Source organism: Mauremys reevesii, linkage group 1, assembly GCF_016161935.1.
Source record: "Mauremys reevesii isolate NIE-2019 linkage group 1, ASM1616193v1, whole genome shotgun sequence".
NCBI classification, from domain to species: domain Eukaryota; kingdom Metazoa; phylum Chordata; order Testudines; family Geoemydidae; genus Mauremys; species Mauremys reevesii.
This window is the reverse complement of record NC_052623.1, coordinates 263,907,651-263,920,194: the sequence shown is the minus strand read 5'-3', so window position 1 is coordinate 263,920,194 and position 12,544 is coordinate 263,907,651. Positions and strand designations below refer to the sequence as shown.

The 12,544-nt window shown below is 47.3% G+C and overlaps 1 protein-coding gene across 2 annotated transcripts in view; it reads right to left on the bottom strand.

The window, feature by feature from the left end:
* Positions 1–10,267, bottom strand: part of PWP1 (PWP1 homolog, endonuclein) — a 41,207-nt gene extending 30,940 nt beyond the window's left edge. The window contains exons 1-4 of one of the 2 annotated variants that reach the window (XM_039519346.1): positions 10,091–10,267; positions 9,779–9,837; positions 6,468–6,655; positions 4,736–4,821 (exon numbers count right to left, since the gene is read on the bottom strand). In XM_039519346.1, the coding sequence (XP_039375280.1) occupies positions 4,736–4,821; positions 6,468–6,655; positions 9,779–9,837; positions 10,091–10,156 (399 nt within the window). In that variant the 5' untranslated portion in view covers positions 10,157–10,267. Of the gene's footprint in view, positions 1–4,735; positions 4,822–6,467; positions 6,656–9,778; positions 9,838–10,090 lie in introns of those variants that run through there. The other variant, XM_039519347.1, reaches the window with a different exon arrangement.
* Positions 10,268–12,544: the final 2,277 nt, after the last annotated feature.

Here is a 12,544-nt window from a genome sequence, read left to right as displayed (position 1 = left end):
TGTTCAGATATGTGATTTCTAAGGGGGCATACCTACACAGAATACTCTGAAGAAAGTTAAGTTGAATTAATTAAAGGTGTGAAATGAAAGCACATTAGTTAAATCCTTTTGGGATTCAGCTACAGAAAACTATGGCCACTTTACTTCTGAATGAGAGTATACACAAAGGGGTTTAATGCCCTTTAATGTGTTTTTACTTCATACCTTTAATTAATTCAACTTAACTTTCCTGAGTGTCTCTATGTAGAAAAGCCCTAAATCAGCCATGTTCCTTTCAGTGTTATGTTAAAAAAATAAAGTCACGTGCATATTTTCAAACTGAATGACTTCCCAAAATTTTGCTGTTACAACTAGTAAACTACGGAGGAAACTAAATTAACAGGCCAGCAGTAAGAGTGATCAAACTGATCACAGACACAACAACCTAAGTTCCTGCTGAGCTGTGCGGCCGCGCAGCTGCCTATTCCACGCAGGTGCTCAGGGCTGCGGCAGAAAGAGATGCTCTCCCAGCCCAGCCTAGCCCTGCCCAGGTGCTGCTGCAGGGAGAGAGAGCTGGGGGAGGCAGGGGAAGTCCTCTCTCCCCACTGTAGCCCCGGGGAGCCCCACCGCACCCCAAACCTCTCATCCCCAGCCCCAGCCTAGAGTCTGCACCTCCAGCATAGACCTCACCACCCTGCAACCCAACCCTCTGGCCCAGCCCTGAGCTCTTCATCCGCAGCCCCACCCCAGAGCCCGCACCCCCAGCCAGAGCCCTCCCCCCCAACCCTTTGGCCCAGCCCTGAGCCCCCTCCCACACTCCAAACCCCTCAGCCCCACCCCACCACCTGAATTTTGTTATGTGCACCAATATGGAGGTGATGTGTGACACATCATAACAAAATTCATTCCACACATGGGTGGGAAAAATTAGAGGGAACACTGACAACAACTGGTAAAATTTTCAAAAATTCCTAAGTGACTTAGGTGTTTAAGTTCTGTTTTCAAATGTAACTAAAGACCCGGTCTACACTACAAAGTTAGGTCAATATAAGTCATCTTGTGTCAACCTATTTGTGTGTGCATCTACACTTAAATTTGTCCCCAGGTGAAGTAGGCGAACCATTAAGGTGATGCAGTAGAACCACTTCCCTGGATGGCATTGAGCTGCAGAGGTCGATGCGGAGCAAATGCAAACGCTGTGTGACCTATGTCAATCCTAACAGATCTCCAGCAGCTATCCCACAATGCCAGACAATGACTGCTCCGGTCACAATTGTTAACTCCACTCTACAGAGACCAGAAGCCAACTCCCTTCTTAAAACACCACGTTTTTAAAATGCCTTTTCCTGATTTCCGAGTTTACCAAGAACACGTAGCAGTATCCCTTGTCTGCAACTAAACAAGCCATCTGCATGCTCTAGACCAGAGGTGGGCAAACTACGGCCCTCGGGACCATTCTGCCTGGCCCTTGAGCAGGAGGGATTGGATGGGTTCAGGATTCTGAGGGGGCAGTCGGGGGCGGAGGCCAGGTTGTTTGGGGAGGCACAGCCTTCCCTATCTAGCCCTCCATACAGTTTCACAACCCCGATGTGACTCTCGGGCCAAAAAGTTTGCCCACCCCTGCTTTAGACACATGCCTGTCTGGAGCAGACAGAAGTATTGGATCTCCTGGGCCTGTGAGAGAAGATGCTGTGCAAGCACAGGTATGGACCAGTGGTAGAAACATGGACACCCATGAAACGATTGCACAGGGTTTTAGGTGAAGGGGTGTGATGGGGATAGGCGGCAGTGCCACGTGAAAGCGAAGGAACTGCAGCAAGCACACCACAAGGACAGGGAGGCCAACAATCAATCTGGTGCTGAGCTACAGCCCTGCAGCTTTTACAAGCTGCATGCCACACTTTGCAGAGACACCCCCCCACCCCCAGACACTGTACAGACCAAGACAGAGAACCCTGCTGTGAACAGAGAGAAGGAGGGGAGTTCGGATAGTCATGCCAACCAAGGACGGATGAGCCCGATGAAGGAGAAGGAACCTTGCTTAAGTGCATTCATGTATTTTCCTTTAGCGTTTAAATGTAAAGATGACACTCGTCCCATTCCCAAGTTAACAAGAAATAGGTTTAGACTTTTCATTGTTTTACTCATACAAGTAAAGGTAGTAGTAAAACAGAGGTAGAGTTGCTATCAGCTTTTCATTCCCTTGTAGGATTTGGTGAGGGGAGGGCACGTGGAGCAGGTTATTTGTCTACAGCAGGGGTCGGCAACCTTTCAGAAGTGGTGTGACGAGTCTTCATTTATTCACTCTAATTTAAGGTCTCACGTGCCAGTAATACATTTTAACGTTTTTAGAAGGTCTCTTTCTATATAACTAAACTATTCTAGTATGTAAAGTAAATAAGGTTTTTAAAATGTTTAAGAAGCTTCATTTAAAATTAAATTAAAATGCAGAGACTCCCTCCCCACCAGACCGGTGGCCAGGACTTGGGCAGTGTGAGTGCCGCTGAAAATCAGCTTGCGTGCCACCTTCGGCACATGTGCCATAGGTTGCGTACCCCGATCTACAGGGATGTCACTTGTATCTTCCTGAACAATCTCAATGAAACTTTTATGGAGGCCCTCTGCAATCCACTTCTGAAGGTTTCTAGAGCAGCAGCCTTATTTCTTCCTCTGCGATTGGACACTTTCCCATGCCATTCCGTGATGAGCTTGCCTGGCACCATTGCAGTTAACAAGCTAGTGGCATACAAGCCCAGGCAGCTTCAGGATGCCAGCAGCAGCTGTGCTCTCTGTGCCTTTGTTACCTTCAGGAGTGAGATATCAGCTAAAATCACCACTGCCTGGGGAAAACAGTGCCAATCTTCAATGCCACTGACCTATACTCATGGAAATAAGGACCGAAATATTGTTTCATGCAACCAAAAAAATCTTAATGCCTTCCTCCATTCCCATCCTCGCCCTGGCAGGCCATACACACTATGGCTGGGGCTAAAGACCGGTGCTGTGCAGAGGCTCTCCAAAGCTGAAGTGTCAATAAGCATGTCTTATTAAAAAGATTTATGAAAATAAAGGAAGGAAGTTTTGAAACTTATCCCGCACTTTCCACTGTGGCTGTAAATCCAATGATACATCTGTTTGTTTTATTGGTAGCGGCTGCTGTTGCAGCCTTGAAGGGTGCCCCCTCTACATCCATGGAATGCCTGACCCTGATGAAGAGGAGAAAGAAGAGTACTATGGAAGATATCCAGGACACAGCAGGCAGCTACAACCATTGAGATGATTTTCTCACTAAGATCCAGTCTTGTGAGTAAACACTGAGAGTATCTCTTCAATCTACCACAAGCACAGTCAATTGTCATTCTGCGCCTGCTGAGGTGGTAGCTGAATCTTTCCTCGGTGCTGTTGAGTTAGCCACTGTACGGCCTCATAAGCCAGAAAGGAAAGGGTAGGCTGGGTCCCTCAGGATCTCTACAGTATTTCGATATCACCAATGATAATCCACTGTTGGAAAAGAATATTCCTGCTTGCAGCTTTCTGAACAGTCCTGTGTTCTTAAAGATATGAGCCTCATGCACCTTCCCTGACCAGCCCACATTGATACTGGTCAAGCATCCTATTGCCCCATGGCAATTAAAGAACTCCATTACTGCAGAGATATCCACTATGTATTGCATATTGCCAAGAATCACAGTCCTGAATAGAAGCAGGCGATTAATGGTCCGACACACTTGCATGACAATGGCCCCTACCATGGATTTTTCCAATTCCAAAATGATTTCCCACTGACTGGTAGCAATCTGGTATTGCAAGCTTCAAGAGTGTGATCACCACTTGTTTTTCAAGTATCAGTGCAGTTCTCATTTTGGTGTCCAAGGGCTGAGCTGAGCATCGGTTGCAGATCCGGAGCGTCACCTTTCATGTCTAAAAGTTCTGCAGACACCGCTCGTCATCCCAAACCTGCATTATGATGTGATCCCACCAGTCAGTGCTTGTTTCCCAGGCCCAGAAGCGGGGCTCTGGAGTCTGCAGCTGCTCTGTGAACACCATCAACAACCCTGAGTTGTTTTTTGCTGTCCTTAACAATATGTCCTCAAAGAAATAGTCATATCCCCCATCGCTGTGGTTCTTCCTATGGGTCTGTAAATACTGGAGAATAATGCATCCTGTATTTGCAATGTTCATGAGACCGGTGCAGAGCTGTGCAGGCTTATTGCTTCTGTCAGAGATGACAGACAGCAAAAAGTGCTATGCAGGTTTGTGGAATTTTTAAACAGATGCAAAAATTATGACATATGGATGAAGGAAGTTGCATACTGGCATAAGGCCATTCAGGTTATTATATTGCTTGTATGCATGACCCCTAGTTTCCAGAGATCTCTGGGCAAGTCATTTTATCTCACTACTGTACACACTGCAAAAACTTTCCAGAAGGCTTTGCGCTGGACAGCAGCACATTGGGATTGCAAAGTGTGGTGCACCTCGCTTTGCATCGACACAAGCACTCCTGTTGAGTATGCATAGCGCTGATGCAAGCAGCCAAGTATACACGTACACAAGCATTATCATAATATGGGGGGGGGGGAGGTTGTGAAAATGTAATTTGTGTCAACCAAAATCTGTAGTGTTGGCATGGCCTTAGGCATCTAGGAGCCTAAGTCCCATAGGCACTTTTGAAAATTGTATGTAATATTTAGTTTATGCTATTTAAGATGCCTAAACCTTGAAAGAGAGCACAGGATTTAAAAAAAATACTTACAGTATCTTTAATAGTAACGTAAGGATCACATTCGTTATTCCCATACACCGTAAGACCGGCTAAGGTGTCTCCAAGGCTCACAGCATCTATATATTTCAGTATATCACAAACAACAACAATTATGGGGCACTAAATATCAAACAAAAAATTCAAATAAAAAAACTGCACAGTAGTGAACTTTTGGCAAGTGACTGGGGAGAAGGAGAATTTATATTACACATACACTTAAATATTTCTTCTTCTGTATTTTATATATAAAAAAATAAAATGATGGCCCAGTTAGTGGAAGCCACTTTCCTTCTCAAGCCAATAAGGCAACAAAAATATTTGGACCAAACATACCATTGATTAGTTAAAGCACAACAGTGGCTTTTTTCAGAGGAAGGGGAGAAAAGATTTTGTTTTTAAAAGGAATAAATCAGGGGTGGCCAACCTGTGGCTCCGGAGCCACATGCAGCTCTTCAGAAGTTAATATGCAGCTCCTTGTACAGGCACCGACTCTGGGGCTGGAGCTACAGGCGTCAGCTTTACAATGTGCCGGGGGGTGCTCACTACACAACCGCCAGCTCTGCCCCAGGCCCTGCCCCCACTCTACCCCTTCCCAGCCGCTCCCCTGAGCCTGACATGCCCTCGCTCCCCCTTCCCCCAGCCTCCTGCACGCCAGGAAACAGCTGATTAAGAGGTGCAGGGAGGGAGGAAGAGGTGCTGATCGTCGGGGCTGCCAGCAGGTGGGAGGCGCTGGGAGCAGGGGGGTGAGATGAGATGACGTGGGGGTCTGCTGACATTACGGTGGCTCTTTGGCAATGTACATTGGTAAATTCTGGCTCCTTCTCAGGCTCAGGTTGGCTACCCCTGGATAAATGGAGTTGTGATCACTGAATATATGAGACAATACAACTCTTTTTTCCATGCTTGTGATAGAGCTATCAGACTAGAAACTCCTGCACCTGTGGCTATAATGAAGCCTTCCTTTCAATATAAGAGCAGCACATTGTTTCAAAAACTTAAAAATGAACTAGATAGAAGTACAGGTTCCAAACCTAAACAACAGAAACTCCCTAGTAAACCTGCATTGTTGGAAGAAACACTTAAAGACACTGCAGCTGCTCTGTACCAGAACTGCAGTAAGGGGAGCTGCTGTTCCAAATCAGGGTATGTCTACATAGCCTGCAGCAGCCAGCTTCTCAGCTTGGTCAACAGACTTGGGGGTAGCGGGGCTCACACTAGCAGTCTAAAAATAGTTGTATAGAGAGTGCTTTGAAGTTGTGGCTTGGGTTCTGAAACCCACCCCGCTCCCTAGGCATCAGAGCCTGAGCTCCAGCCAGAGCCACAATTTCAAAGCACTGTCTACACAGCTATTTTTAAAACAATAGCAAGAGCCTTGCCAGACTGAGTCTGTTGACCCAGATTGAGAGGCTTGCTGCCATGGGCTGTGTAGACATATCTTGAGAGCTACAGTCTTACCAACACAGCTCTCTGCCTTGTTCCCTTCCCTCATGGAAAGGGCCAACAGCTCCAGCTACTCCAGTCCTTAGCCCCACTCAGTTTACTCTGAACTTGTATTTGAATCTGGGCAGGTGGGCCTTTCAAACCTTGAATTTAAAGGCACTTGTTGAGGAAACCTGTAAAGCTATATGACGGTTTCATGATCAGTGCATTAACCTAACCTAAAAGAGAAACACATGGTTCTTCATTTACACTGCACTTTTGACAGGAGAAAGACTGACATTACCTGTATTCTCCTCTTCATCATATTTATCCAAACCATACTCTGCCAGCTCATCATCATTCAGCTTTTCAGAGTCTTCTTCCTGGTCTCCATCTTCTTGAGGAGGCTCAACTGTCTCACCTCTAGCAACATCCATGATGTCTTCTGCTGCCTGTCCATGTTCTTCTTCATCACTACCATCTGCTTCTTCTCTGTATAAGGAAAAAACACTCACTGAGTTATCGGTGTGAGTCGGTTAAGAGTTTGGGACATTTTCACTAAATTGCTCGGGGGACTGGTAATGAGGCATTGGAATATTAACTTCCCTGCTCACAGGATTTCAACTATTGCTTCTGCGCCAATGACTCTGAAATCTATTTTTCCACTCCTTCCCTGTCTCTTTCTAGCCAGACCTGCATTTCAGCCTATCAAAGATATTTTCTCTAGAATGCCTTCCTGGCAGAATACAACACTACAGATTTTGGTTGACACAAATTACATTTAAATGGCTAAAACTGAGTGCCCCAACCCCTGTTCATTTACCCTTTCCAATACTGTGACACCACTATCATCCTCCCTCGTACACATAGGTGTGTTTGATCTTTGATTCCTCTTCTTTCTTCTCCACACAAACCTAGACCAGTGGTTCTCAAACTTTTTTTTTTTCCACGGACCACTTGAAAATTGCTCAGGGTCTTGGCGGACCATTTAATGATCTTTCCAAATACTGTTTGTAATGTTACTTTGTAATGTGCTTTGGATAAAAGCACTATATAAAAAAACCCTTAATAAACTTTTTTTGTTCTAGAAATAAAAGCACACAACTCATATTTTAATATCAGTAGTCTTACCTTTCCAATGTGATGGATGTGACCTCTCTCCCCTACTGCAGCAGCCCTCGAGCTGGAGATGGGAAGGGGTGTGTGTGTCTCTCTCCCTCTCTCCCCCCTTATGGCAGCTCCCAAGCTGGGGCTGGGAAGGAGGGGATTCTCTCCTCCATCACAGCAGCCACAGGGCTGAGGCTGGGGAGGAGGGCCTGTGCAGCTCCTCTAATTACGTGGGTGGCCCTCCATTCTCTCGTGTGTCACCCAGGCGTGCATCTTAGAGGGAACTATCCACGGACCACCTGAATGGAGCTCGCAGACCACTGGTGATCCACGGACCACAGTCTGAGAACCTCTGCCCTAGACTACATCCAAATCTTGCTCTTTCTTCCATCACATTTGAAGATCTGATTTTCCCTCTATATCCCATAAGCTGAAATTCTCATTTATGCCTTCATTATCGCCTGTTTTCTTTACAGTAACCTCTCTGATATCCCCAGCACCAAAATCACATCCCCTCATTCATCCACCCAAAATGCAGCTGCTAAAAATGTCTTCCTAACTGATGTGACCAGCCCCACCCACTCTTTGAAAGACTCCAGTGGCTCCAATTCTTTTTGCTTCCTTCCAAAAGAAGCACATGCTTCATTAGTTAAGTATCTGTAGCAGATTTACCTGCTTCACACCACATTCGCTACAGGAAAAAAAACCTAGCCCAAATACCCTAAACTTTCACAAAGCTTCCTTCCCTAAGGCAATGATTCAGATTCTGCCAACATATAAGATATAGAGGTCTGAACAGCAGCAGGTTGAGCAATGTAACAATTCTTGAATTTTTATTTTTAATACATCACTTTGCAGGAGGACACCCAACTGCTAACACTGGAGAGAACTCCACAAGAAACTGCTCCCAAGTGGGCATATTTACTACGCCTGCATTCAAAACTCCCACTGACATCAATGCACAAAGATCAAGGGTAGAACACAATCTTGTGTCTATAAGAGAATAATATCTAATGCAAAGGTCTTTCAGTTTTGAAAGAGCTTGCTGAAGAGCTATTTTTGTCACTTGTTTTATAAAACAACACTTGCCCTTCATCTGACATTTAACCCGTAAGAAGAGTAAAAATTGGTAGCAGGATCATTAAATAGTCTAAATTTAAACCTGACTTGTGATCTTTGTACAGAAATAAAATGACTGGAGTACTAATGAATGCTACAAAGTACAAGATGGTATGAAGAGGTCGTAACATTTTTAGTTGTTAGATGTGATTCTCTAAGCTTCCACCCTGAATTTTAACAAAATGCATAATTACCAACAGACGGCTCCTCAAACCTTGCATTGCATATTTTTCAAATGGTAATGGGGGAAAGAATCCATAAGAAAAGGTTGCATGCAGTTTACAGCTATATGTGCAAAGCTACTGGTAACAGCAGATGACTTATAAAGTCAATGAGAAAAAATAAAAAGGCAACCGTTAAAGGTTAAGCTTCTAAAAAAACCAAAAAATCAGAAATAACATTTGCGATTTTTAGGGACAGCCATTAGAACTTACCATACCAAAATATTAAGTAATTGCTTAATATTTTGAAAGCTCTCTTTGTAAAGAAAAGAGTAGACTTTTAAAAAATGAAAGCTGAGATCAGGTGGAGGGGAGCTGACAATATTCACCAGAATGCACATGGAATTCAGGGTACTCAGGCCCTCACACTGCAATCAGATCTGTCCTGGCTGACCACTGCACCAATGCAGAGCCCCAGTAGGATTGGGGACCAGAAGATCATTTCTAACAAATAAACACTGTTACCTTCCACCTAGGTAAAATGAGTCTTGTGCTATTTCTCAGTGAAGATATTCTTTATTTAGGGGGTCACATTTTCAAGCTTTGCTCCACAATCAGCAGGGCTAGAAACTCACTCTTAACATGAAAGTTGAAAGACCTGTGTAATCGCGAGAGCTGACAACACTCCTTACCAGTGAGCAAGTATAGATGAGTAATCTCCTCATTTCCCAGTCTCATAACTCACACAACACACAGCCTGTTCAAGGCCATGCCTACACTACACAGTTAAACTGGGGGACTGACACCCAGATCTCACCCATGTATGTCGGGGGGGGGGGCATATCCTGCTGCTGCTGTGCTGAGATGCTCTGGGATTCTTTCCCAATGAACTACGGGACAATGTGTTTGTTGCTCAAGGAGACTTATGGGCAGGTGCTGGAAGGCTGTCAGGACTCAATGGGGTTTGCCTGAGTCCTCACTGCCAGCGGGCAGGGTCGAGCCCCAACCACTTGGGGCAGCCCCTGGGCGCCAATCGCTTTTCCCCAACCAGCCCGCGGTTAAAGCCCCTCCAGGCCAGGCGGGTTTCAGGGAGGACAGCGGCGGGGCTGGGCCCGTGCGGCTGCGCAGCGAAACGTATCCCGGGCACCCTGAGCCGCCACTGCCTGGCAGGGCAGGCCCTGCCCCGGGGCACACGGAGGGATCTGCGTGCTCGGAGGCGGACACTCACCGCAGCGTCTCCGCGGCCTCCCCGATGAGCCGCTTCAGCTCCTCCGCGCTGAGCCGCACCTAGAAGGGGAAACGCGCTGAGATCGAGGGGCCGGGGAGCGAGGGGCCGGGGAGCGCGGGGCCCGCTCCCCCCTCCCGGCCGGCCCCGGCCCCGGCCCCGCTCAGCCCCGGGCGGGTCCGCACAGCCCGACGCATCGCGGTGACGGACCGTGGCCCTGCCCCAGCGGCGCCCCGCGGGCAGCACCGAGGCGGCCGCCGGCCCGCGCGCGGGACGGGGGGAGGAGGCGCGTTCCCCGGCTCGGGGGGTTCTCACCTTGTCGGGCGTTTCCCTGGCGACCCCCCTGCGCACCCAGGCGGCGCAAGTCACGGGGCAGCTCATGGCTCCGGCTCCGGCTCCGGCACGTGCGGGCAGCTCTGACACGCGCCACGCTCCTACTAGCGCCGCCCCACAAACTGTCGCGTTCCTGATGATGTAACCTCATGCTGACAACTCCTCGGCAGGAAGAGGGCGAGACGGCCTGAGTGAGGTCATCACCAAGCGCCGGGGAGGGGCCAGAGACCCCGCCCCAATAGGAGGAGGAGCGAACTCGGGCACTGGCAGGGAGATACGTGGGCGGGGCCAGAGGGAAGGGAAGGGGCTGGGAGTAAGTAGGCGGGACCAAGGGGTGAGCCGGGGACCGGGGTGGGGGCGGGACCAAGGGGAGGGGAAGTGCCAGGGGCGGGAGTGGGGGAGGAGCCGGGAGATGGGCGGGGGGAGGTGCCAGGGGCGGAGCGGGACTGTGGGAGCGGCGGGAGCTGCACTGCTGGGGGTCGGGGTCATGGTGCTAGTGGAGAGCCCCAGGCTGACAGCTGCGTGGGGCTGGCTCTTGGGGCTGGTGCCTTTTGGCCGGAGCAGTAGCCGTTAGCTAGTACAGCCACTCCCCAGGTTATGCAAGACCCGACTTACGCAAATTTGCACTTATGGAAAAAGTTCCATAAGCCAGAAATAGGATTTTTCGAGTTGCAGAAATTTTTGCATAACGGGTGGGTATACATTTCCGACTTACACAAAATTAGAGTTATGCGAGGCGTTCCAGAACAGAACAATTGGTGTAAGTCAGGGGGCGTCTGTATTCAGGGTCCTGCCAGTTCGGTTCCCGGGGGGAGGAGAAATGCATGATACAAGCACAATCCTATTTACAAAGCGTGTACACAAAGTCCTGTTTCTCTGAATGCAGTAGGATCAAGCTGCAGCAGGCAGTTTCCTTGCTCGCGGTTTCCAAGACTGCCCCCTAGCCAGTCCTGTGCGCCTAGGAGTTCCGTCCCTCTGCTTCTTAAGGGCCACTCACAGAGCTGTGTTTCTCTCGGTCTGCTGCTCATAACACAGCTTGCCAAACTACCGCCTAGCTTCAGGGTTTGTGATCAGGGAACCCACACGTGGCTTTGCTTCTGTTCAGGCTTTGCCATATGGTCCTATTGCTTTTGGTAGTAGCTTCTATCATCTCCAGCTATCTCACTCACTTAATTGCACCTTCCATTTACCCTGTAAGAAGGGTGCTTAAAATAGCTTTCAGCTCTAACCAGGTCTGCTATTGTCTATAGATCTAAACCCCACTTGACGATATTAGCATCTTCCACCATAACAGGCTGCTGCTTCCAGCTCCTCCTGGCAGCTCAGCTCAGCCCATTCCAGGCTACTAGCAAAAAGGCAGTTTCTAAAATCATCTCCCTCACTAGTCACTGTGACCAGATCACTCACCTAGTCAAATCCCTTACCTTCTGCACTGAACTACAGCTCCCCAGCCATACCTCGCAAGGAAGTTCATCACTCTGGCCTCCTCATGTCTTTGGACTTCTCATACTTTTGTTCTGGAGCTTTTCAACACCAATCCACCAAAATTGGGGGATAAACAAATAAACATAAAAAACAAAAACCACCACCTAGCACTGCTTCAAAATAAGAAGATCAGCTTATGTATCATTGTATGTGTCTGGACTATACTGCCTGTGTCTGATCTAGGTTATAAACTGCTTTGGAAGGTACCATGTTATCTTCTCTCTTTGAACATCACCGAGTACATTCCACTATGCTCAGTAAGTAATAAAGGTGTCTTCAAGGTATGTCCTCTCTAAAAATCCTTCCACAGGAACAGAAATTAACACACTGGATCTGTACAGTGGCCCGTATCAGATGCTTCAGAGGACGGTGCAGGAAATAAAACTCCATAATTGTATAAATAGCTCAGAAGAATTTTTTTTCCTTTTCCCCTTTTGAATGCTGGTATCTAACTAAATTGTCATAGGATGGCGAAATGTCCATTGTAACAAGTAGGATTATGGTCTTTTTAACAGGCAGAAATCATTGCTATTTGCATCACTTAAACTTTTGTTTCAGAGGTTAACTGGGAACTACAAGTATTGGAAAATGTTTAAATGAGGTTAAGGTAAGGAATAGTTCACATAAAACAAGTGTTTGACAGCAAAATTTAAAACTTGGCAGACAGCATGACTACAGTACTTTAGCCATATGTCAAGCAGACAGTGCTGTGGGGCATTTTCCATTTTTTATTGTGAGCCTCCTGTGGTGCTGGAGTGAGAAGGAAGTACATTAATATCTATCAAAATACAGTACTTTGTAATGAGCTTCTGGCATCTCCCATGCCTTGTTTGCTGCATCCATTTGTTGTGTCTCATCTTGTATTTGTAAAGTGCTAGCACAATGAGGCCCCAAGCCTAACTGGGGCCTCTGGGGTAATTGCAATGTAAGTAATTTCCATCCTGGTGTTCT